Here is a 26,276-nt window from a genome sequence, read left to right as displayed (position 1 = left end):
TGGATGTCCAGTACTGCATTGGTAACTACTCGCCTCTTTCCGTAACCTGCAAGAAGGTTTGCCGGAATGACTTCAGTAGTTACGAATGTCCAGTACTGTTGGCGCTTGATGACGTCACAGTGACGTATCGGTTCCTCAAGCGCAACACCCGTAAATGCCGGTCTTCATGTTGGGTAGAGTCTTCAGTCTGTCGCTCTGTGGCCTGTCTGCAGTACTGCCAGTCTGTCGTAGACGTGTCTTCCGTTGCAGCATCCCATGGTCCTAGCCACATGGTCTTGTGCCTATTCCATCTGTACTATACCGATTGCTCTCTCCCTCTGCTCCTGGTTGGTAATCGATTATAATGGTGTAAAATAATAAACCTGGTTCGCTTTTATACCCTAATTTGATATCGGTAACTATGTACACAGTTTCCGTTTTATTCGTGTAAATTAGGTTTGTTTTGGTGGCGTTTCTTTTGTCCGCTAGTTTTGCTAGTTTAGCCCACGAGCAAACCTAAGTACCATGTTCGGTCATGACTGATTTCCGATGCGAAAGTTTTCATTTACTGAAACATGTTAAAATAAAGCACTGCACGTCATTTAAAACGTGGATCGAAGACATATCGATTCACTCGACATAAGTGTCGATATCACTTCGACAAATATTTTTCCTCGTCCATAAGGTTGTAACATAATCTTTGAAAGGCGTTTGCATTAATAGCATCTGGATGGGTGTAAACAATATGAAAATTAAGTGGCATTTGTTGAATTATGTTGAATAGGTGATCATGTTACCATGTCTAGATTTGACAGTTTTTCTTTGTTTGTACGTGAATTAAAGTCTCTCCAGTGGAGGCTGGCAACAGCTGTTCTTAGGACTAAGTGACCCTGGTCGATATAACAGGTCACGTGTATGACAGATAAACAGACGTTCAGTCAGTAAACATGGAATTCAATGATTGCTCTGTCACAGATAACAGCTTACTTTCGTATTTGGTGAGTTTAACCTTTACGGAGTTAAGAACAAATTGTATGAACTTCAGGGCTTGTAACATTATACTGGAATGAGTGAGTAAATTATACTGAAATGAGTGAGGTCAAACTGAAATGAGTGAGCTCAAACTGAAATGAGCGAGTGAGTTTATAATGGAATGAGTGAGTGAGTTAATACTAGAAGGAGTGGGTTAATATTGGAATGAGGAAGTGAGTGAGTTTATACTGGAATGAGTGTGTTAAGACTGGAATGAGTGAGTGAATTAATACAGGAATGAGTGAGTTAAGACTGGAATTAGTGAGTTTATACCGGAGTGAGTGAGTGAGTTTAGACTGGAATGAACTAAAGCATTGAAAGTCAATTCACAAGATCTCAGTTATTGCGTTACTGCCTGGATGGATGTACTGCACAAATCAGATTAGGACATGTGACTTCTAACCCTTGAAGACCCGAACTAGGACTGGTTTGGGCAACCCATGCTTGTCGTAAGAGGCGACTAACGGATAAGGGTGGTCAGGTTCGAATACACATATTATCGCATTCCACCCCCCCCACCCCCCCACCTCCCAGCTCCCACACCCACACACCCACACACCCACACACACCCCACACCCTCTCATTTGGTGTGATGCTTTAAAAAACAAACATATTTTCACGGACACCTGTCACGGTCGCCTGTCACAAGTATGGATAGCTGAAGACCAATTCTAAACTGAATCTTCACGGGTAAGAAGATATGTACATCGTGCAAAATTCACATTAGGAGCTAAGGCATGTCCTTTTGTATGTCTGCTCTTGTACAATGCATCTGCTGCTGCTGCTGCTGCTGCTGCTGATGATGATGATGATGTCGATAAAGAACTGCAGTGTGGTATCTACCCGTACTTATGTGTTTCGAAAGGTACAAGGTGTCTGCACCCGTCCCTCCACCCATCGCTACCACGTGGGGTTGAAACACCCATATGTGACTGACCTACTTGTTACGTCACATGACGTATTGATTGATTGCATGTCACTGACACAACATACGAGAACTAGAAATTCATTTTAACATCCATTTATTTATACATAAAGTAAATATATCAAAGCCATGAATGTAAATTTTACTTTATACAATAAAATTTCCCGAACGCATTAACTGCTACAAAAAGTATACACATATGAAGTATACGACAGAGTAGGCCGTGAATAAATCTTAGTAACAGAAGGGCTGACAGATTGATATGTTTCCTGAGCTTCAAAATTAAAGTCGCACTTATGCAACTTATTCATCATCCCAACCTCAATCCTGAGAATATCACTTCAAAACATACCCCAAATACTGTCCTCTGGTCTCCACCCATCCCCGGAGCGTCAACACCTCTCATTTACTATACATGAATATAAAAATTAAATGAAATGTAATAACAAACGGCGTACTAATGTGAATCTTGAGATCACAACATATAACATAGGTAAATGTTATACAAAATGTAAAACATGTCTGCTAAGGCACATATCACAGTACAGACTATCACTTCCTGAAACATATCATTAGCTGTCAATCATCAGGTCCGACTGAAGCTTGAAGTCCACGTGCCGTTCCCTCAACATGGGAGTGAACTTCTCCCTCAGATAGCTGAGCTCCGCCCACTCTATGTCTGTCAAGCCGCACACCGTGACGTGCAAGACCTGCAGGACTAAAGTGAAACAAACACTGTTATCTTATACCTGGCACATAAATGTCACTTTCTGACTGGCTGAGCGCGCTTCTGCTATGTTCAGTGAATCCCACTTATTACAAATAACATTTTTATGTACCCGACTGAGAATGTAAATCGATGGAAGGGTGATAACTCTAAATCTGGTTTTCTTGTCCGCAAAATCTGCAAAAAAGGCTACAAAAAGATTTGTGTTCGTGCTTTGAACAACTCAAAATTAACACTGAGGTGTTCACCCCATCAGCAAGTTGACAACGTAAGGATGTCATCTGTAGCATCACTCTCCGACCTGCTACAACGAATACAATTTTAAAATGCAAGATTCAGAATTTACCATTACAAAGTCCCACGGCAGCAGAGTGTTGTTCTATGGTATTTCAGTTATGTCACGAAGTGACAATTAGAGCACGTTCTCGTAAAAATGTAAAAGGCGTATTAAATGCCCAATTATGCTTCAGACTGTTCGTAAAAGAAGATTTGAAAAAAGCTCAAGAGCCTACAGTCTGACTAAAAGAGTGTCTAGTTTTCAGTCAGCAGCTGAATAACAACAGCTCTCCGACTTTAGTTGCTGATCGCGGCTTTAAAACACAAGAAAACCCTAGGAAGCTGAGTTGACGTTCTGTGGTGTTAACACTCACTCACTCACTGACTCACTCACTGACTCACTCACTGACTCACTCACTCACTCACCGGAGAACGAAAAAAACACACTTACAGATCTTATTTTCTTGAATCATCTCACAAATGGCCTCGATCGTGAACACGTGCAGAACGGCATTAATTGTGAGTTCATGCAGACTCGTGCAGCGCGAGAGCATGCGCACAAGGACATCATCTATGTACTCCTGATTGTTGTCTAGCTCCAGAGAAAGGCTTTCTGTAAACAATAAAAGGCTCCCTGTAGCAGTGAAATGTTCTCTGTAAGCAGACAAAAATCATGAATCAGCTAATGTACACAGTTGAATACAATGAGTCTTCGGGTTGACCCAGGGATTAATACGTGTGCATTCGTGGCATGTGAGGAACAATGTCCAGTAAGATTTTCATATTTGTTTGCGCCGTGTACATGTTCTGAACATGTCTGGCAAAAGGGGTGCTACTCAATGTTTGGGGTTGTGCACAAGAATACTGCATGAAAGTGTAGGTGACCTATTCGAAATTACGTCTACTCGTGAGACACGAAATGGAGAATTTGAATTCCATCCCGTGTCCCCCAGGATTCAGATAGGTGTTCACATTGGCACAGCAAGGAACTAAACAATGCAATGTTTGTTTTGTACTGATCTGATCAGGCGCGACTCCGGATAACAACTGACATCGACGATTCAGATAAATGATATAGCGTAGCGTTTTTACGAAAATACAAAACGAAAAAGGTTTCGTAAAGTGGTACTTTCAACTGGTTCAGCTGTTGCTCTGATGCTCTGCTAACATAGACATGAAGATATGGCAATTTCTACTGCCCTTCTAGTGTAAACCTTTGGTGACCACACGTATAGTTTACAAGCATAATTCACGTTGTCCTCTAACTTTTTGTTTACACTCGATACCGAGAACTAGTGAATGTTTTAACATGCTACCGTCCAACTGGAACTCGTGAGAGATTGAGTATGTGTGAGTTTTGCGCAATATATCAACAGCAATATTACTACACTATCAGGACGGGGAACACCATAAGTGGCTTCACACATTGTACCCAGGTGGGCAATAGAAGCCAGGTATTCGTCCTGACGAGCGAATGCATTAAACACTAAGCGACCCCACCGCCCCGATGAGAGACTGCACCCCCTATCTATATGTAGTCGGCATCTCAAGCTGGAATGAACGTCAGTTTCAGTGGTTTAGTAAGACTTACGAAGAGTCTTCTTGTAATGGATTCCGAGGTGACTGATGGTGTCCGACAGATTCCAGTCAGTGTCATCATCGTAGCCGCTCCACATGTGCATGTCCTGTAAAGGCATTTCCGGTACAAGGATAGGAATGACATCAGTGGACACTCCGATGCTCTCAAACCAGACTTCCACTGTCAAATTTGGGCACGATGTATTCAACATTTTCCATGTCCTTCCCGAAATTCGATGGAAGTGTGGGTCTGGCTTGTAAACCTGCCGAAAATAAATACAGATTAAAAAAAACCAACATTTCAAAACTTTCTCAATGTTTCATTGGACATTCAATTTTGCTATTTTCAAGGCTCATATTTTCATAGAGTTATTTTCACTAGAAGCTGATAGCATGGATTAGTTTGCCATTCTATAATTCTGAAAATTTGCGACACCAAATCCGATGATGTTTCACGAGGGACCTAATAATTTATGGCCTGGATCTGAATGATCGTATAAAACCTGTAGTATGAGTACGTGTTTCCTAGCAAGCTACGACATCACCGGGTGCTAAAAATATATAACTGGTGTCCAAGGCACATGTACACATGCAAGAGAACTTACCTAGCTGACTTACCTTTATGAGAATGCGCGTGAGCTTTCCTGCCAAATTTTTGTTGAGAATGTCCAAAATATCATCGGACAGACAGCTGTAATTGATGGACAGATCCTGTAGCGCCGTGAAAGAACTGACAGCTTGTTTGAACCGCTTCACCTGATATATGGCTAGTCGTGTATGGAAGAAATCTTCAATTCCAAGAGTCTTCACAACGTGACCAGAAGAAATACCTAGGCTCTCCAGCAACTTGCAACCATTAGTCAACGAACACTGGGCAGAACTCATGTCAAACTCTTCAATGTGACTTTGCGTTCGAAAGAAACGGCAAATGCTCTCTACCACCTTTTCTCGAAGATTATCAAATTTCCAAAATCGGTCAAGTTCCAATCTTTCCATGTCAAAAGTTAAGAGGCGACAACCTTGAATTTTCTGTAGAAAACTTTCAATATTCTTCTGAACAACTTTGGACGTATGGTTAGATGGGTGATTACACGTAACGATCAGATGACGTAAGTATTTCCCGTGCTGCTCGGCAAAGCTGCACGCCCTCACCCCAGTGATGACTGCCCGGTACCCCCCTAGTTCCACGCTACGATGCCTCCATAAACAGGGGGCATGAAATGCACGGAGCCATCTACGGCACACAAGAGCCATGCTTGCCCTCTCCTGATCATTTAAATAACAGTATATTTCTATCAAAGCCGTATCCGGAAGGTATGCCCAAGATGAAGATTCCATTGTGCCGCCCCAGAGAGAAGATGTAATCCACCCTTTTACGCTTCTAAGCCATTGCATGTCCATCGGCAGTCCTAACAACATGAAGTGAACAATGCCGGTACGTCACACCCTTCCATGACGTCATGACATTGTGACGTCACAAGGCAGATTGTACGGATGTAAATCATCACGTTGATTGTTGATTTGTAACATTGTAAGGTTTTGAATGGTATGCGTGAATTACATACGTTTCAATATAAATCATCTGGTGATCTTTGTGACGGAAAAGTGATGTATGAAACAAACTAAAAATACCTTGGATCGCGAATGAGGGATACATGGACATGTCTGATGACACAATGATGGTGAGTTGGCCTTTGAATCATTACAGAATAAATGTAGCGTGTGAAAGTGACTTAGGTAGAAGCTCCCGGGAAATGTACTACCTAAAACCATTTCATCGTGTACTTTCGACGTGTGTGTGTAAAAAAAGTATTAAAAATGCAAGAGGAAAAACAAAAATGATTAATATGTATTACACCGGACATCTACTTACTGTATTGGATCAGGTCCCTAACCCTAACCCTAAAGCCGATTCTAATCCTAACCCTAAACATAACCCTAACCCCCCGGTACAATCCAAATGCACTGACCGAGGCGGCACGAATATGGCTGTCGTGCATAGTGCAATGCATTCTTGCCGCTCCGCCGATGAATAAAAATGTTTTCTTTGATAGGCATTTTAGAAATTTTTATGGGTGAGGGAAACGAAGTTCTATGGATATTCAACTTTCTTTGTGGCGATGATTTCGACGTTTCTTGTGTACGCATACATCGTTGACGGTAACAGCTTCCTATACAAATGCACATAGAAGGGAACTTCCTTTCCGAGAAGATATTTTTTTCAGACGGAAGAAAGTCGATAAAGATACATTTATCAAACCTGTGCAGACTTATAAAGATTAAAACACAGAGATAAGCGACATGTATCCATGCACGTGGCACGTTCCGTGACGTCAGTAGTTTCGGCCTTGAGACGTGCAATACGTTGTTGCACGTACAATCCTGGAAAAAGAAACAAAGCAAATGAATGCCACACAATACTGTCACTGGAAAGCTCAACACCTGCCCTTGCGATCGTTCAGAAAAATAAACGGCTATTGAAACTTATAGCATGTCAAGGCTAAAGTCTGCACAACGTCAAGAGGCCATTGGAATGGTACGTGGGCGATTGTCTCAAATACAAGTGGCTGCACATTACCACTGCCACCGGAACACCATTTCTGCATTGGTGAGACGCTAACATCGATGACACAAATGACGTCATCGATGGGCCACGTTCTGGACGTCCACGTGTAACAACGCCAAGACAGGACAGATGGATAAGGGTGACCCATCTTCGCCACAGGTTTCCGACTGCAGTGATGACCATCCCAGGACTTCACCGTATTCACCCCAACACAGTTCGATAACGTTTACGTCATCACGGGATCAGACCACGACATTTCTTGCAACACCACAACGCTGATTTGATGCCTGGGCCAACGACTTCACCGGATCTTTCAACGATAGAACATGTTTGGGACGAGACGGACCGACGTCTACGCCTTCTTTCTCATCCGCCAGATAACGTCCTTGACCTTGCAACAGAACTTGAGAGACCATTTTCTCGACGGCATCTAAATCTAACAATTTTCCACCGAATGCTGGGTACATTATACATTTATCCCCACCATTGCGAACTAAAGTATACCAGGAGTGTTCGACCGCTCCTGTCGTGTTGACGGTATCACATAAAAAATGGGGTTACAAGTCGTATCATTGCTTTAAGACGAACGAGTGGGACGACTGTTACTTTGCCTTCGGCGACAGCAAGGATTACCGCGTTTGGAGGTTCATACAAGGACCGGGAGACGATTGGAAATGATTTTGATGATTCGATTCCAACGTACGTGTGGGCGCTAAGGGTGAGCAGACGCAGGCTCATTCCAGTGTTATAGGTGAAGGGACTGCTTACGACGCACAAAAACAGTTTGTGGCTAACGCCGAGGATGATATCACCAGACCGCACATGATCAAATTCCGGATAGTACACCATTGAAATAGATGTAAATAATTGGAAAAACACGCTATGACCGCGTTTACTTATGTTTGCAGATATGTCCTACCTTCTGGCATATGTACCTTTGAAACATGTGCCCATTATACCTCGTTCATGTATGCCCTGACCGGATTGTCAAGTATTTCCAAACATGAACTGCAAAACAGACACCCAAGTAAATACAATGCATTCCTTTGAATTTCAAAGGGTTCCGAAATTTCCGATTTCGTTCTACGTTTACTCGATAGGGAAACATGTGAATTGTTTTTTGTGGGAAAACACGTTTAAATTTTCAAATTTGAAAATGTTTATTCACCTTCGATATTTATGTCTGAAACCGGATTTCAGGGGCATGTGTATGAACGGTTCATACGTGTTCATGTGGGCCTCCGCTCAAGCAAGATGATCATATGATTCCACAATGTGAATTACATGGTTCATGTAATTTCACACATTTTAGTAGGTTTGAAATATCAACGTTCACGTGACCTCATTATTCTTATCGCCATAATGACAAAGACAGCAGTATGTAGCACGTCTTATTTAGCTGGCCTCGCTCTTGCTACCAGTATCAGTTACGTCGTATCTGTGGTGTTGGAAAATCTTGGGAGGTGGATGTTTCGAGGGCGATGCGTTGCCCCTTTGTCCTCGCAAGTGTTCCCTGCGTCCCAACAGAAAAGCACTTTATCTCTCTTGGGGCACGGCTAAATACACCACAAGAACCAACTCGTAGTTTCTTAAGTCTGTTCCGCTCGCCAATCACTACTGTGACAGTAGTGGCAGTACATAATTTGAATACTATTGCACTGCATGTGACCTTCCTTAATAATCTCACAGTGCCTGTACCATGTTATTTCCCCAACCTTTGCTGTAATAATGTCATACATAGACATACATACAAGTTGTCCACATTTAATTGTTTCACTAACGGAAAAGTATACGATAACAAACAATGCCACATCAAATTATATATTCGGTGAGACATGATAATGAAAGATAATAGTGTAGAGATAATAACCAGATGGTTCAGGCGGATGCGTTCTCTGAGTGTATCATAGGCACGTTGGATCTCCGTGCTGTTTTGTTAAATTCGTATTGATTGTCCGGTTTAAATTAACGCCCTATAAACACAGACTGTGAGTAAATTTGACACAAGTAAATGTGATGTCGCATTGTTATAAATTTCCTTTCAGTATGTATCATAATAAACGGGCTAAGATAAGAGTACATGTCATTCATCCCCTCATTATATCCCTTCTATAGACACGTGGCAAACACATTCTTCCGTAGGTATCTGCCGGTTTCATGCTTCATATATGTATTCAGATTATTCGTAGCCGTATATTGATGTCACTGCAGTTTCAGATCAATTTATAGTTAGAGTGGAGTAAAATGAATCTGCGCAACATTATAATAAAATGGATTAATTTTTAATTGTTCATCCTAGATTTGCGATTTCGCACTGTGTGCTGTATCTTTATCGTGAATGTATGTCGGGACCACACTGCGCAATGGTTTCTTGATGTGTTCTAAATAAGAGTTCTGATACATACAAACGGCAAACTTCGCCCGCTTGTCATTTTCTCTTACCACGGTCTCTCGGTTGATGGTCAAGATCACGAAATATACACTGACAAGCTCAATCGCACATACTCCAACTTTTGATTGACAATGTTCATCAGTTTGTTAAGTGAGCCTATAAGTGGTTTGCGTGCCAGCGCACTAACGTTCACGTGTCTGCGGTATAAACTAGTAGGTACTGAAGGTGTTACACCATTTTATATTTTCCAACGGCAATTTTAGAAGCTGCCAATGCATTGAGTAAACTCGCTGAAGGCGCAGTAAATACGGAATCACATGTGATAAAAAAAATTATCAGCTGTTGCATGTCTTTTCAAACAGGATAATATACACTGAAGAATACCATTAACAATGTGGCGATTTACTGACAACAAAATATTGTCGATACCACATTATTAGTAAGTGTTTCGAAATAGTCGTAAGAGCTGAATAGGCACGCTAAAATATATAGCAACGTGCATGTTGGTGAATCAATTAATTATCAATAAATATACATTATTTGTCAATATCAACAGCTCCGTTATATGTATTTCTAAAGCACAGTTCTAAGGAGGGGCCATATGCTTGCATTCATTGATTTGGAAATATTTTAGTTCCATATTTGAACAATTAAGTCACGAATAGGTTTTCCAGTGCGTATGTTGATGTGTGATAACTTATCAGACCTTTCAAGAACTTGACGGGATGTATGAGGTTTGGTTTGGAACGCCTAGCATCAATTCTTAACATATTCTGATGGATTGCATTTAATCCTTTCTTCATCTTGTCTCGAACATATACAGGCTGTCGTTGTATCGCTTGATTATTTAATATAGTCATAGGTCTGCTCAAAATAACGGAATATATATCTTGTGAGAAGGACTTCTCCGACGGGGGAAATTACAGCAATGCAACAACATCACATTTACCTGTGTGGCATTAGCTTCCTTAAGCTGAGTTTATCGATCGTCAATTTATATATGACAATCAAGATAGAGGTAAAACACGCCTATGGCACACTCAGAGAACGCATCTGAATGTACTATCCGGTCATATTCGCTACACGATGCAAACTATTTTTCATGTCTTACAAATATATATATTTTGATATGGCATTGTTTGTCGTACTTTTGCGTTAGAGAAACAAATGTGGACATCTTTAAAGTTTATGTATGGCGTTGTTATAGCAACAGTTGAGCAGATGGAGAAATAACATGGTACAGGAACTGTGAGACTATTAAGGAAGGTCACATGCAGTGCAATAGTATTCCAATATGTACTGTCAAAATAGTTTACAGAATTGAGCTGAATAGATGTAAGAAACAAGTGTAGAAGTGAGCACAGCTCACATACTCACTTCCCGCTTTGAGACATGGACATGGCTGATGTTGATATATAAAGTGACAAGGATCACCAGCTCACAAGACCTGCTCTTTGACTCTACTAAACGTTATTGCTAGATAATAGTTTTGCCATTGTACATGTTCATGATATAATTACGAAAACATTTTTTAGTGTTTTCCGTGGAAACCTGACATACAATTGAACTTGACTGTCTCATGTTGCACACATTGAAGTGGACGTAGATGAAGACTGGTACTGACTCTCATGATGCACACAATGAAAATAATCACATTTTGCAAATAAATAGCACACACGTCTCTGTGGCTCATGATTAACTTGTGCAGTTAGTTTGGCATGTAGGGTCTTGGTGATGTGCTGTGGCCAGGTAACCATCAAAAATGTTGAAGCAAATAATGTTGCCATGGAAAGAACAGCAAAACAAATTCTGCAAAACATTCAGATAGCAAGAGGCACATCAGTGGGTAATAACTAGCATGTGTGTAAAGTTTGCTGAACCCAGCATGTAAACTTTAAGAGGTATGCTCCGGACAAAACCATCAAAATTTAATACATTTGGCACTAAGCAGTCTTTCAACGGACACAGCCCAAACACAAAATTCTTTCTGAAAACCTTCAAAATAACAAAAGGCACATATATGGGGAGTGATCAACATGTGTGTGAAGTTTGCTGAACCCAGCATGTAACCTTTAAGAGATATGCTCCGGACAAAGTTTCGGGACGGACGGGTGGACTGACAGACAGAATGAACGCTAGATATACCCCCGTTACCTTGTAGATGGTACATGTGGCGTGTTTGCCTGTGGTGAAAGAGAGATAAAGCGCTATTCTTTTGGGACAAGTAGGTACAAAGGGGCACCTCATCGCCCTTTGTCCAGCACTAAATTTTTTCATCCCTTGAAACAAGCACCTCACAAGATTTGCCAACACCGTAGGCAAAGCGTAACTGATACTGGTAGCAAGAGCGAGTGCAGCTTAATGAGGCATGCCCGTGGCGTTAGAAAATCGTGGGAGGTGGATGTTTCGAGGGCTTAAAAGTCAAATATTTAAAGCCATATATCGCATTGCTTTAGATATCCCTGTCGGTGAGGTCATTTCTACAAGATATATATTCCATTGTTTGGAGCAGGCCTATGACTTTTTTTTCAGAATGCTTCTGACAAGGTTGTGCGCACTGGTTCATGGAAAACGTTACTTACGCGGCGATTATGACCGGACAGCACAGGCGGGTGCTTCTCTGGGTATACCATAGGCATGTTGGATGTTCGTACTTTTTGAGAAATTCGTCTTGATTGTACTGTTTATTAGCGATCGATAAACTCATATTGCGAAAGCGAATGTCACAAAGTAAATGTGACGCTGCATTACTGTAATTGTCCCGTCGGAGAAGTCCTTCCTACAAGATATACAGTCCGTTATTTGGAGCAGGCCTCTGACTATTACGTCCTAGTGTTGCTCAACAACTTAGAGGCCTTTAGCCCGCCATAGACGCAGACCTCGCCTGTTCAAGTTCAGAACTGATAGGGGCGGAAATATTTATTCAGACATGGATGCAATATCTTAGGGTGTTATTGTTGTCTAAGTAAGTGGAGTGTTTTCTACAACTTTGCAGATAACTGCATTGTTGTTTTTCAGATAACCTCCTCGATCGATACGTAAATACGTTTAGAATACGCCCGATCGAAAGTGGACTACGTGTTCGGTATTCGGCTGCACATGGCCCCGGGCGACATATATCTGAGGATCAACAAAGGGGTGGGCTATATCAACACAATCTTCATAGCAAAGGCCGGACAAATGTTGGGCGTAAACCCCGACATCAGTGTGAGTCACATCCCACCACCCACGAACTGATACAGTGGCGCCGCCTCCGAAGTCCAGACAACACACACAGCATAAACCTCCTCACGTGCATCAGAGGCACATCGATCGTAAAGCAGCATTTATGGTAGGCTGGTTAGGTATGGTTAAATATTCCCTAGTGGTTACTAACACCAACCCGGCCACGGCAACAACGGCAGCCCAGAGTTTTAGACTGAAAGACGTGACAGTTTTCGACAGCGTACTCAGCAGCCAAGAGCTGATGCTGCCATGGTTACCAGGAGGCACTTCGGACACTTTACCAGCAAGTCGGGCCACGGCTAGTGATTTCAAATATTTTTTAACTCAGTCTCTGACACCAGATGGGGTAGCCGGGCCACCCGAAAACAGTTAATACCAGGGTTGATATTACGAAGTCCAATGCTGTAAGAATACTAGCTATAGTGATCTATGTTCCAGGAATAGGGTTCGAATCCTATTGGCCAGTGTGGTATCCTCGTAGAGGACTGTCTATGGTTTCTCGCATGCGGATGATTTGGGTTCGAAGTTTTTCTTGGAAGGAGGAAACCACTTCCAACCGAACCCGTCTTTCATTTTCCAAGTCGTTTATTCTTTCCTCTAAGCGGCGTCTAATGTCATCGTCTTTCACCTGTTCGAGTTTTGTTTTCTCGTACGCGATGTCTTTATCGGTAGCGATCCGCCAATAGTTCGCAAGGCCTTCCCAGCCCATCAGTTCCCGAATGGTAAACTCTAACCCCGGTATGGGTTTATTCCAGTTTTGAAATATTTTTTCGATATCATCTGACATATCTTTAGCACGTTGCGACACGTCTCTGGTGATGTCTGTATTGATGTTTTCCAGACATTGGACGAACGTTTAGGTTTTGCCACACCGTAATGTAGTATATTTAATTCATAGCGGATCAGCTGATTCCCACAAAGGCGACTGGCGAGTGTCGACAAGGCAAGCGGTTTTCTCGTCCTTAGGGTCATGAGATCGACATCCGGACGAGCTTTCAATCGCAGCGTGTCATTCCTATCAATGAAAAACTTATGCAAAAATTGGAATAATCTCGGCCCAACCGTTCGACGTAATTTTTATCTTGCATCAATGCGTCGTAATAATCGTCGACGGCTGGTTTGACGAGTTCATTGCTCCAGGCAAACGAAGTTTCATCCTCTCCATTATTGGACCTTATTATCCCAAATTTCATTCATTGGAATACCACCACTTTCAGCCATTCTTAATATAATCATCAAACGTGATTATTTGTATATATACAATGTACTGTTACTGGACAAAACAAGACCCTTTTCGAAGATTAAGAGAACCAAGATGCGTGAAAGCCGTGCGCCAGAGGATGACCATCACCAACAATCCGAGCAAGATAGATCAAAACCAAACGTTGTTGGTTCGATTCCCTAACCGGGGCGAGAATGACGTTATCGTCTCCGGCACGGTGCGACTGGCGTTCAACAATAAGTTGACTTCCGACAACGTCAAACGAGATCTCATGCGGAACATCGGTCTGGCCATAGTCAAGAAAACGACCACAAAATCAACGGCAATGAGATACTGAGCATAGACGGCAGCGACGTATTCTACAAGCCAAGCTTTGCTACAAACTGACCAACCCGTGCCTCACCAGTTACTTAGCAAAATCTAACATGCACCCTCTGTCTACACGTGTCGACATATAGATGGTAATGACAATCACCTTCTGTCTAGAAGTGTCTCCATGGAGACTGTACTGACATGCACCCTCTGTCTACACGTGTCGACATATAGATGGTAATGACAATCACCTTCTGTCTAGAAGTGTCTCCATGGAGACTGTAATGAGATACACCCTCTGTCTACACGTGTCGACATATAGATGGTAATGACAATCACCTTCTGTCTAGAAGTGTCTCCATGGAGACTGTAATGACATGCAAACTCTGTCTACATGTGTCGACATATAGATGGTAATGACAATCACCTTCTGTCTAGAAGTGTCTCCATGGAGACTGTAATGACATGCACCCTCTGTCTACACGTGTCGACATATAGATGGTAATGACAATCACCTTCTGTCTAGAAGTGTCTCCATGGAGACTGTAATGACATACACCCATTGTCTACACGTGTCGACATATAGATGGTAACGACAATCACCTTCTGTCTAGAAGTGTCTCCATGGAGACTGTAATGACATACACCCATTGTCTACACGTGTCGACATATAGATGGTAATGACAATCACCTTCTGTCTAGAAGTGTCTCCATGGAGACTGTAATGAGATACACCCATTGTCTACACGTGTCGACATATAGATGGTAATGACAATCACCTTCTGTCTAGAAGTGTCTCCATGGAGACTGTAATGACATACACCCATTGTCTACACGTGTCGACATATAGATGGTAATGACAATCACCTTCTGTCTAGAAGTGTCTCCATGGAGACTGTAATGACATACACCCATTGTCTACACGTGTCGACATATAGATGGTAATGACAATCACCTTCTGTCTAGAAGTGTCTCCATGGAGACTGTAATGACATACACCCATTGTCTACACGTGTCGACATATAGATGGTAATGACAATCACCTTCTGTCTAGAAGTGTCTCCATGGAGACTGTAATGACATACACCCATTGTCTACACGTGTCGACATATAGATGGTAATGACAATCACCTTCTGTCTAGAAGTGTCTCCATGGAGACTGTAATGACATACACCCTCTGTCTACACGTGTCTTCATGGAGATGGTAATGTCTAGCTTTTCTTCTGGCGCACATTTTCATAAGGTTTAAAAAGTGAACGTTAGTTTAACGATGTGACTTTTCTTTATCATAGTACTTGTGTCACTCACAGATGACGCTTTCTGCCACCATGTAGGACGTCATCCACGTGTCGTCATCCACGTGTCGCCATCCACGTGTCGTCATCCACGTGTCGTCATCCACGTGTCGTCATCCACGTGTCGTCATCCACGTGTAGCATGTGTTAGTGGTACGCATGAGTCACAGCCAGTGCGCACATGGAGTGTACAAGCTGCATTGCTGTTGCTATTGCTATTAAACTTGTACACAATATCTTGTTTTAGAAACCTTTCCTTCTGACAGGAAAATATATTTTGTCAGGAGTTCTTTTTCAGAAACATTGTTCACAGGATTGAATTAAACGTTTTTGTGAGTAATGGTTGTTCAGCCCCTATGGACTACTGTAGGTGTTTGGAAGAGTCTTTTTGCCAGTTACATGCCTATCGTAGCATTTGTTTTGAAACCACAGTTTGTCGATGCACTCAGAGATGAGGCCATTCAAAATGCCTGGCTGCTTGACAAAGCATCTGCTTAGTAATACTTTTTGGGGGGTATCCTTACCATGGTTATTATTATTCAGAGGCGTGGAAGAGTACATATAACAATCATACATGCTTATGCCGGCCACAAGAAGAAGCTGTATCAAAGCCGTGAAAAGCTGAATGGCCTGCTGTGGGGGTATATCTATATAATACACGAAGGAGACTAACAGGGTAGCTCCATTTTCACTCTTGCCCCAGGACGGGTAGGACGTTGCCCCCCTCATCTTGTGCAAAAAAGAACGCAGAAAAGGAACCATGAAGATGACCACCTGTTCAGATTGCAGGATGACTTTTACACGGAAAGACAACCTACGGAGACATCAGAAGCAAAGGCTTCGAACTACTCACGTCTTACCTCCTCCTCCTCCTCCTCCTCCTCCTCCTCCCCCTCCTCCTCCTCCCCCTCCTCCTCCCCCTCCTCCTCCTCCCCCTCCTCCTCCTCCTCCTCCCCCTCCTCTTCTTCCTCCTCCTCCTCCTCCTCCTCCTCCCCTCCTCCTCCTCCTCCTTCTCCTCCTCCTCCTCCCCCCCCTCCACCTCCTCCTCCTCCTCCTCCTCCCCCTCCTCTTCCTCCTCCTCCTCCTTCTCCTCCTCCTCTTCCTCCTCCTCCTCCTCCTCCCCCTCCTCTTCCTCCTCCTCCTCCTCTTCCTCCTCCTCCTCCTCCTCCTCCCCCTCTTCCTCCTCCTCCTCCTCCTCCTCTTCCTCCTCCTCTCCTCCTCCTCCTCCTCCTCCTCCTCCTCCTCCTCTCCTCCTCCTTCTCCTCCTCTTCCTCCTCCTCCTCCTCCTCCCCCTCCTCTTCCTCCTCCTCCTCCTCTTCCTCCTCCTCCTCCTCCTCCTTCTCCTCCTCCTCCTCCTCCTCCTCCTCCTCTTCCTCCTCCTCTCCTCCTCCTCCTCCTCCTCCCCCTCCTCTTCTTCCTCCTCCTCCTCCTCCTCCTCCTCCTCCTCTTCCTCCTCCTCCTCCTCCTCCTCCCCCTCCTCTTCCTCCTCCTCCTCCTCCTCCTTCTCCTCCTTCTCCTCCTCCTCCTCCGGATGATATGGACAGATATGAGGGATTCAAGTTTCTGATCCCTTCGAATGTTTTCGTTGTAATACCCAGCGGTTGTGAAAAGTCTGTGTTTACCTACAATGTGCTGCTTCAGCGTTGCGTGATGAAACCCCTCCCCGACCGTACACACAGTGGCAGCCACTATATCAGGTCATAAAGGAGCAATCGTCTCGAGTAATGACATTTGTGAAAGGACTTCCCTATGATATATTAGAGGAGGATTACTTTGACGCTCGTCAGTGCAACGTGTTGGTCTTGGACGATTTCCTGGCTGAAGCTAAACATTACAAACGTATCTCTAGACTGTTTACCCAAACCTCCCATCACAAGAATGTGCTGATATTTCTTCTAGTACAAGACCTGTTTCCAAGAGGTAAGGAATCCAGAGATGTTGCTTTGGATGCTCATTATGTCGCACTGTTTCATTCGACCATAGATAGACAACAAATCAGGGTCTTTGCTAGTAGAATCTTCCCTGAAAACATTGATCACTTTATGTCCATGTATGAACGGGTTGCAGAACAACCTTTTGGAAACTGACTATTGATCTGAAACCTAACAGGAAGAATGACAAGGACCTCCACGTGAACATCATAAAAACCAAGGGGGAAGGTGCTACTAAAGCTCAGAGCACCGCCAACAGCATAGCGAGGGGTACCTCGCCAAATAGTATCCTCCCAAGCTGCCCACGACTCGAGAAGAAGAGAGCTCAAGCAATAATCATCATAATCAAGTCAGTCGGGAAGAAGACGGAGACGCGGATTCTGACATGAGTAGTAGTATCAGCAGTCGGGGTCTGTTCACAATGGCCAAGGCCTGTGTTGACTGCGGGGTGCTGATAGATAACATGTACGATCTACAGCGCCATGTCAAATATTGGTGTCCAGAAAATACTACCTTAAAATCAAAGAGAAAGCATGACAGTGATGATGATGAGATGGACAGTGATGATGACGGTGTCAGTGACTTAGGCTTCCCCGGGAAGGTTGGTCGAGGTGGAGGAGGTAGTCCTGCTGTCAAACATCATCGACGTCGTGGTAGGAAGCAGCAGCCAACACCACTCGCTGATGAGGAAGCCGAGGAGTGGCAAGATGTGGGTATGCAATGCATCTGGAAGCGCTTGTATAACTTGCGCCATGACGTGATGAAACTCAAGAGAAATAAGTACAGGCAGCAGGGTCGAACGGATGACAGGGTGGACAGATATATCAATCAGATGCAGTTGTGGGCAAATGAAATGGCTAATATCCTCAGCTGCTTGATCGAATACACTCAATATTTTAAACAGGCACCACTGTTTGAACCAATTCTACGCAGTTTGGATCATATGAATCCTTCCACGGATCCATTAATGCTTAAAAATAAGATTAAGCTCTTTTTAAGACCCAGAATGAAAGGCATCCTGACTCGTATAGATATGCTCGAAGCAGCATCGGTCGTGGCGGCGGAAAGTGACTCTGTCTCTGACATGGCTACATTACAGCTTTAGGTTCAATAAAACAATATGTTATATAACTCATGCATGTTGTTTGGTTTTTAATAAACCAGACGTGTGGATAAGTTGAAATAATTCATTGTTTAATGCAGAGGTACCCGCTCGTAATACGGAAGCATTATATCAAGCGCGTGAGGGTTAAAATGTTAACGTCGCCTCGGCAATATTTCAGTCACATAGTGGAGATGTCTTTCACAAAAGATCCCTATTGTTAAAGTTTCTCATTAAGTGAATTTATTTAGCTACTGTGGTTAGTTCTGACCCGTGAGGTTTTTTAATAGTTGTCAGCACATTATGTGACACTACACTGTAAACATGTTCATCGTTGCAGTGACTTTGCATGCACACTTGGGCATCATGTCAATAGTCACTCACGAAATGATGTGGCTATATATTTACCTACTCTGCACGCCGTTATACATTATATGACAAATAAGCCTACGCTATTACGACGTTCATAGGAAGCTTTACACTCCCTATACCAATGATGTTTTTGCATTGATGCCTTCACTCATATACACTCATATATACTCATGTACCTGTAATCATTACTGAGTAAGTACTAACGGTTCTCCTGGGGTGGGCACTCCAACAATCCTCGATTCAAGAAAGTTTTAGATTTGTTCGGGGTAGTAACTCCTATGTTGGAAAATGTTCGGATAAATGCCATACAACCACTACTTTTGTGTTCCAAGATACGTATGAAAATGTAACAGGACGGTCTATTGATTCCTGTGGGTTCCCACTGTAAACTGAACACCCAGTGACGCCTGTTACTGTAGCGCCACCTGGCCCTCACATGGATGTCCGTCCCGAGATGAATTAACAGACCGTGCCTTGTTACTGAACGTTGACGAAGAAAAATAACCACACGAAGAAATGTCATCACTTTAACACTTGCCGTTGATGACGCGCCATATGCAAGAACTGAAGTCCTGAATTGACAACTGCCAGTATGGGGAGTCTGTGATCAGTGGTACTCTTTCATATTCCTTGTTTTCCGTCTTCAGCGGAGTTAGTGTCCAAATCGGAGGGGACAGGCTGGTGCCGCTATAGTCTGCCAGAGAACTATTGTCGTAACAGTCAACTTATTAAGATTCGCCGCATTGCAATGAACCTGAACGTATTATGCATCTATACTGTGAACTGGAATTATCTTCTTGCTTAATTGTTGCTACCAGGAAACGTTAAAAACCGTTAAAAATGGATATCTTTGCCATGAGAAGGTACTCTAGATTCCTGATTTTTTGCTGCTTCACGTGCACCGTGTTCTATGTGTATAACGTTTTTCCTTTGCTGAGATTTGGTGGAATCCATCATGTACGTTACCTCCTGGACAACATAAACGTGAGATGGACAAGCACCTGCTCATACTACCTGCTTCACGACGTAGACCCGTCCGCCTCATGCATGGAACCCAAGTGGTTGTGTGACGAGCAGGCCGGGACCAGTGACGTCATATGTCGATGGTTCCGCTCACAAAACAAGTCGAGAGAAAACATGACATGTCTTCTGCCAGAGAGCAAAAACCTTGACAATGTGAATCAAAATGGCGGCAGCCTCGTTCCCAAAATCGTCTATTACGTGTCCATGGGGATAAGAGAGCCGACGTTTCTGCACTATGTAAGCTTTTTGAGCGCAAAGAAGTTTGTGGAGCCGTGGGCTATATATGTAGTGAGTGACGTGACTCTGTCGGGGCAGTGGTGGGACAAGGCAGAGAAGGAACTGGGGGTCCGAGTCATCTACAGGGTTCCTCCGCAACGTCTCAACAACGTAACCGTCAAGCATAGGACTCACATGTCCGACATCATTCGACTGCAACTGCTGCTAGGTAAGTGAATGTAGCCAAAACAAGTGAGTGCGTGGGTGTTTGAGTGAGTGAGTAATCGAGCGAGCCAAATCCACTTGTCAGCAAACGGTGGATTATTTGGTGTGGTACAGTTGGTTCTTCACACTGTGGTAGATTGGAATGGACTCGACCAAGGTAAGTGTGCCGAGCCGAGGTACCAGGATAGGAACGTTTTCACTGAATAGATACGGTGAGGGCCTGAAATATACATAGCATACAAATGTGCATAATACCTGCATATGTATACCTACATTACATCATTTAGGAGATAAACATCATGTGTTGGCCAATTTCCGAGTGTTATTGAGTATTTGAAGCACGGGAATGCATTTGGAACCGACGGCGTCAAATGAAACATTCCCGTGCTTCAAATACTCAATAACACCCAGGAATTGGCCAACACATGATGTTTATCGACATTGTAAACACAAAAGGAAACTAAAGGGTTTTAGTGTCTGCACTCGTTTACATCGAGTACGGGTACAGCAGTGAAGTGTCATCAGCAGGATGTTTCAGCTGGTTCCCATTGTAGCGTCTGGAGTTGCTCATTTGTGACGTCATTCTGACTTTACGTCACAATATGATATGAATGACGTCACCACTGTTGATGACTCAACAAAACAATTGTTTGCGAGGTCAATGCGCAGTGAATAGTCTTACAGTTTCCGGGAATCTAATACCATTTGATCATGTTTTTCAACCAATCAGATTACAGAACACAGTAACTTTTGGTTTACAATGCATAATACATGCATATGTATACCTACATTGCATCATATTCTTAAAACTGAATTGCAATATATTCACACCTTGGTGCCATTCTATGACGCAGAATGGTTCTGTGAGTCAGGCGGGCTGGAAACAATATCCTTAGTTGTGGAGACAGATTTCCTGCAATCTCCCAGACACCCCGTCTCCTGTCGTCCTCTAACTGTGAACATGTAGCTTTCCTTTCTGCACACAAGTATCTACCGCTCCAGAAGTAGCAAGGAACATAAAGCGTGACTGTGCACCTAGCCATCTACCATATTGAATCATCCTTGTACCAAAGATACAGTCCTTCACCATGCTGATAGTACGTTGATAGTACTTAAACTGCACAAGTTTACGTGAGATACGTCAAGTTAAATGTTAATCAGTCATATTTGAGAGTGCTCTGTGAGAAAAATATTACATTTCGGTTCTAGTGTGAATGAACAATTTTGCTGCCATCAGTGTGTAACCGAGCGTATTTGGATTTAAAACCGTGATCAAGATCCTGTCAAACAATACACTTCCGACTTCGAACTGGTTCTGTAAAATGAAGACTCAATAATATGAACGCCATTATCTCAGTTAAGCACATTTGCTTGTAGACAACAGTGGGAACATCCCTTAATGATGAAAGGAGTGGGTTGTTCAGGAACACAGATAACGCATAGTTCGGTATTCGAAAATAACAAACACAGTCGAGCCCTGTTTATCCCGCCATTTGGTCCGGCTGGAGAGGCGTCTGGTTAATTGAATATAGCAAGCAAAACGTACTGACGATGTATATTGAAAATTTATTCATGTATGTATATCAATGAATCAAAAGTCAGTTGTCAGTAGTAAAAACAGTATAACATATAAATAGATACCAATAACCTTTGTTTCAACACTTTGATTCACGTCACACATTTTATATTGTGCTTCTCACTTGACTCCATATCACATATCACCTGTAGCACATTATTTCCTTCGACACGTATGTACATTTTCATCAAGCGATGCCTTTAGTCTTAGCGCAAATGTGAAGTCAGTATGTGGAAGTGGTTTATATAAGCCTTTTTCTCTTTGGTAACCTGTTAACTGAATTATCTTAAAATCTGTCCACAAATTTATTTCTAAATCCGATAATTTGCACTATTCCATCTCAGCTAGCGAAAATTATACTCAATAATGACCGAATTACCCATACCTGTTCCACATGCCTAACCATATCCACTTCCAAATACTTCTTATCGATTCATATGCTTTCCATTTGAATGAAATATGTTCAGACAATGTTTGTAGAACTGCCTGATGCATATCCTCGTGTAACTCTTGCACAGATCGATGGTCGTGACTTTGCTATTTACCGATTATAATTAAACAGCATGCAAGTTAGCGAGTGGAGCGTTAAACTACTAGCGAGGAAATAGAGTAAGACTCATTTCCGATCAAATATCCGTGGGTAATTCTATCTGCCGCATTCGATTTGAAAATAAAGACATGTTTTAAACAATGACATCGCTTTTAGACCTATTTAGATATGTACATAGGTATGTTTCACATGCTCTCCTGTTGCTCTACAGTGTGGAGTTTTCAGTCGATACAGGACGTGTCACAGACGGATCCAGAGCATGGGTGCAGGGGTGAGCCCCCTCCCTTTTGTCCACAAATTTTGTTATAAGACCATTGAAACTCGAGTGAAAATGAAGTGTGCACCGCCAAGTTTGCTGACCAACTGCACGTTACTACTGACATTTATTGTTTAACAAGAAACTGGATAAAATAGTTGCTTGAGCTACTAGTAAATTTCGATCTTTTAAACATAGGTATCGATCTTGAAACCATGCTCTGATAACAAGGTAAGTCATATCATAATAGACTGAAGGTCAGAAAATATCTTCACTTTGTGGTAGTATATTAAAAACTTTACTGAAATGAGACACATTACAATAGAAAACTCCAATATGATATTAAATTTAGAAATATGATGAGATTTAACACTGATTGTTACCTCAGACATCTTTTCTTTGAAAATCAACACTTTTACATTTTTCGGCCTCATGTTTAATAATTTGCAACAAAAAGGAGTTTATGTGTTTTCTTTTATTGAGTCAATATAATTTTAGAAAAAATACCGACCCAAAGATTGTTTTTTGAATTAGTTGAATGAGTGAGTGACGATTAATAGACATGATCTTAATTTCTGTAGCATAACAATAAAAACACCTGAATTTACTGGTGTAAAATATAACTGGTTGATCCAGTTTGGACACGAGCTGTTATTGTAAGTATGTCCTTTATAAACAGCATTTTAATGAACATTATTTGCGATGAAATTCAACCGCAAAGCATTATAACTAAGGTGACAATCCTTTTTTCTGATAACTCAGCATCGCGGGATGATCATGATGTTGGCTGTACAGGGGTTACTTTTCCAATAAATGTTAAAATCTGACTGACAACCATGTGTGTCTGCATCCTTACAACTCGCATCTTAGTTATTTGGAAATAGTTTAGTTGTCGTAAATGCCATTAACTGAGATTGCACTTATGCACTTTTTGAATAAAGTATGGCGATACGTGGATGTGTTTCTATATAATCTCTTACACAGAAGAAGAAAAGTTTAGTTATGTTTGTTGCTGCCTCCGGAAGTATTTTACTCTTGGCCACACTGCCATCTGTTCACTGAGTGTGATGTGTTTATAGTGTCCTGGTGCTCAGTAACCAACACACCTTGAGGCAGATACTACAGGCGGCGTTTGTTGAGAGAAACATGCTTCATATTAGAGTGCATATGCTTAACGTATGTATCGAGTCGTGGAGTTTTTGAGATTCAACTGTACAGAACCGTCTCTGTTAGTGTATGGGTGCGTACGTTCACGCGTGCGTGGGTGTGCCATAACTTGTTCACGAATGCTCCTGACAATGATTCACTTCAATTAAATTCATGTCGTTAGATTAACCAGCAAACAAACCAAGACTAAATCTTCTTCTCCGTGTTGTTTTAAAAACAAATTTCCAATTCCACAAGACCAAAGTACATTCCGTCGCTAACATCGCAATTCTACACTGTTTCCTCACAGACTTCGTGTGTTTGTTTCTCAGCTAATGGAGGAGTGTACCTGGACCTCGACATGGTGGTACTGCGGTCTCTGGACCCACTCAGGGTCCATGACATCACACTCGGTCTCCTTGACAACGGAACTGGGATGGGTAACGCCTTCATCTCCGCCAAGAGACACTCCCCCTTCATCAACAAATGGTACCAGAGCTACAGAAATTACACACTATTGCCCTACAATGCAAACTCCATGGCCAAAGCTAAGCAGCTGTGGCTGGACAATCCAACAGCTGTCAACATGGAAACGAAGAGACTGTACAATCCAAACTGGTTTGAAAGAAACGCCATGTTTAATAAAACGAACTTCAACTGGCGACATAACTATGCCATGCATATTTGGATGGATACACCATCAGTGTCATTTCCTAAATCCCCGGCTGATATTCACAAACTCAACAGTACGTTCGGGCAAGTTCTGAGATATATATACTATGGGAAGGAAACAATGGTGGGTGGTATAAAACAAAGACGCTATTGAAAGAACCGGTGAGAGGTGGTTCCTGCAAACTTAGGCCATGTTTCTTGTGCTTTGGTACTTGCAAAGACGCACCGCTCACACAGTCACAAGGTCAGTTACACGTCAAATGACCACCACGTTCGAACGTCAACTGGTAACTGGCTTTGTGTTCAGGTAAATGTTCTCAACTAAGCTGGGAATCTGATCTCCATAGTCGCCTCTTACGACAAACGTGAGCCATTTAGAACAATTTTAACTCGTCTTCATGAACAGACGATCAGTTATTCATGTAACACATTGCTGAAGTGGTATTAGTTCATAATGCGGGTGCGTTTTGTTTGAAAGTGAGAATGATGCATTAGTATGTTTCTTTCATTATTTACTTGTAATTACTATATTTAAGTTGTCATGCTATATGCTCGTGTGGTTTGTAGGACGATGATGCTTCGTTAGAGAAAATAACTTGAATTGTTTGTTATCTATATCCTAATGATAGACAATCGTTATAAAGCTGGAATATAAGCAACAGATTACAGGCTGATTTTGATACGAACATTTAGTGTCATTATGTAAGTCGCATGACCAAGTTATTACTATCAAGAAGTAACAACAATTCTGTCAGGAAATCCATTTTTTCTACAAAAACGTGGTTTCTTTATGATCTCCACAATGTATCTCCGAAAAACTGTTTCAACGATTCAGACTAAAATAGATATTAAGTGTTATTTCATTCGAATCGAAAATCCATTTTTTCTATTTCCTTGCACAATATCTCACCACTAAACGCATGATGCCATCTGGGGTTAATTCAAATGGTCAGGTTGACAACATGTGCCCCTAAAGTGATATATTATAAGTTAATTAATTAATTTTCCATTTTAGTTGGTAAAAATATTCAGTCCTATTGATACATTTTTAAAGGAAGGCTTTTCACAGCCGAGACGTGGTATGAATGCACCGAACTATGGAACACGTATGTATACAACCGCAGTCACGCTTCCACAATACCACAGCTTGCTGAAAATGAAGGTATTCGCACTCTACGAATTCTTTAAAGAGGAATGTCCTCAATGGCATTTTAATCCATCGAAACAGAATATCGTAGATTGTTAACATGCGACGTCACGTCAATAGGGTACCATATACGGTTGGTGCGTGTATGTAACCTGTACTAAACTACCAGCATGGCAATTCCTCGACTAAGGCTAAGTATTGCCCGCACTGTATGAGACTGATTGACGGAACACAACATCCGACCCCAACGCCCAGCGATATGCTCAACATAGCTTCCCTACAGCCATACCTAACTTGGTGTAGACCATATCAGAAACAGAAGGTAAGTCGAGGACAGTATACTTCTCCAAGAAAAGACCGGGTTTCATACAGGGACACCTCTGATGGCCATGCACGTGTCACCATGTACCAGGAAGAACGTTTTGGCCTCGCTTGCCATGTAAAGGAACAGTTCTCAGGCTGCTTGGAATCATCAGGTGCCATGGTCCGTGTTGTCGAGCGATCCTTACATTGTTCGTTCATTGCTATTA

At 42.4% G+C, this 26,276-nt stretch overlaps 2 protein-coding genes across 2 annotated transcripts; one reads left to right on the top strand and one right to left on the bottom strand.

Annotated features, from left to right (window-relative positions):
- Positions 1-2,508: 2,508 nt before the first annotated feature.
- Positions 2,509-5,936, bottom strand: LOC137285231 (F-box only protein 39-like). The gene is made up of 4 exons (XM_067817531.1): positions 5,136-5,936; positions 4,531-4,780; positions 3,391-3,552; positions 2,509-2,654 (listed from the first exon to the last, which is right to left on the bottom strand). Exons 1-4 carry the CDS (start codon positions 5,934-5,936, stop codon positions 2,509-2,511), a joined length of 1,359 nt encoding a protein of 452 aa, XP_067673632.1.
- Positions 5,937-19,362: 13,426 nt separating this feature from the next.
- LOC137285225 (uncharacterized) lies at positions 19,363-25,457 on the top strand. The gene is made up of 2 exons (XM_067817518.1): positions 19,363-20,403; positions 24,260-25,457. Exons 1-2 carry the CDS (start codon positions 19,776-19,778, stop codon positions 24,751-24,753), a joined length of 1,122 nt encoding a protein of 373 aa, XP_067673619.1. The 5' UTR covers positions 19,363-19,775; the 3' UTR covers positions 24,754-25,457.
- Positions 25,458-26,276: the final 819 nt, after the last annotated feature.

Source organism: Haliotis asinina, chromosome 1, assembly GCF_037392515.1.
Source record: "Haliotis asinina isolate JCU_RB_2024 chromosome 1, JCU_Hal_asi_v2, whole genome shotgun sequence".
Lineage (NCBI taxonomy): Eukaryota > Metazoa > Mollusca > Gastropoda > Lepetellida > Haliotidae > Haliotis > Haliotis asinina.
The sequence above is the reverse complement of the archived record's forward strand: the minus strand, read 5'-3'. Positions and strand labels throughout refer to the sequence as shown.

Coding starts and splice junctions, on each gene's coding strand:
- LOC137285231 (XM_067817531.1), bottom strand. CDS start 5,936: ATGTTGTTAGGACTGCCGATGGACATGCAATGGCTTAGAAGCGTAAAA. Junction 4,781..5,135: donor TCACGCGCATTCTCATAAAG/GTAAGTCAGCTA, acceptor TATTTTCGGCAG/GTTTACAAGCCAGACCCACA. Junction 3,553..4,530: donor CCATTACAAGAAGACTCTTC/GTAAGTCTTACT, acceptor TATTGTTTACAG/AAAGCCTTTCTCTGGAGCTA.
- LOC137285225 (XM_067817518.1), top strand. CDS start 19,776: ATGGATATCTTTGCCATGAGAAGGTACTCTAGATTCCTGATTTTTTGC. Junction 20,404..24,259: donor TCGACTGCAACTGCTGCTAG/GTAAGTGAATGT, acceptor TTTGTTTCTCAG/CTAATGGAGGAGTGTACCTG.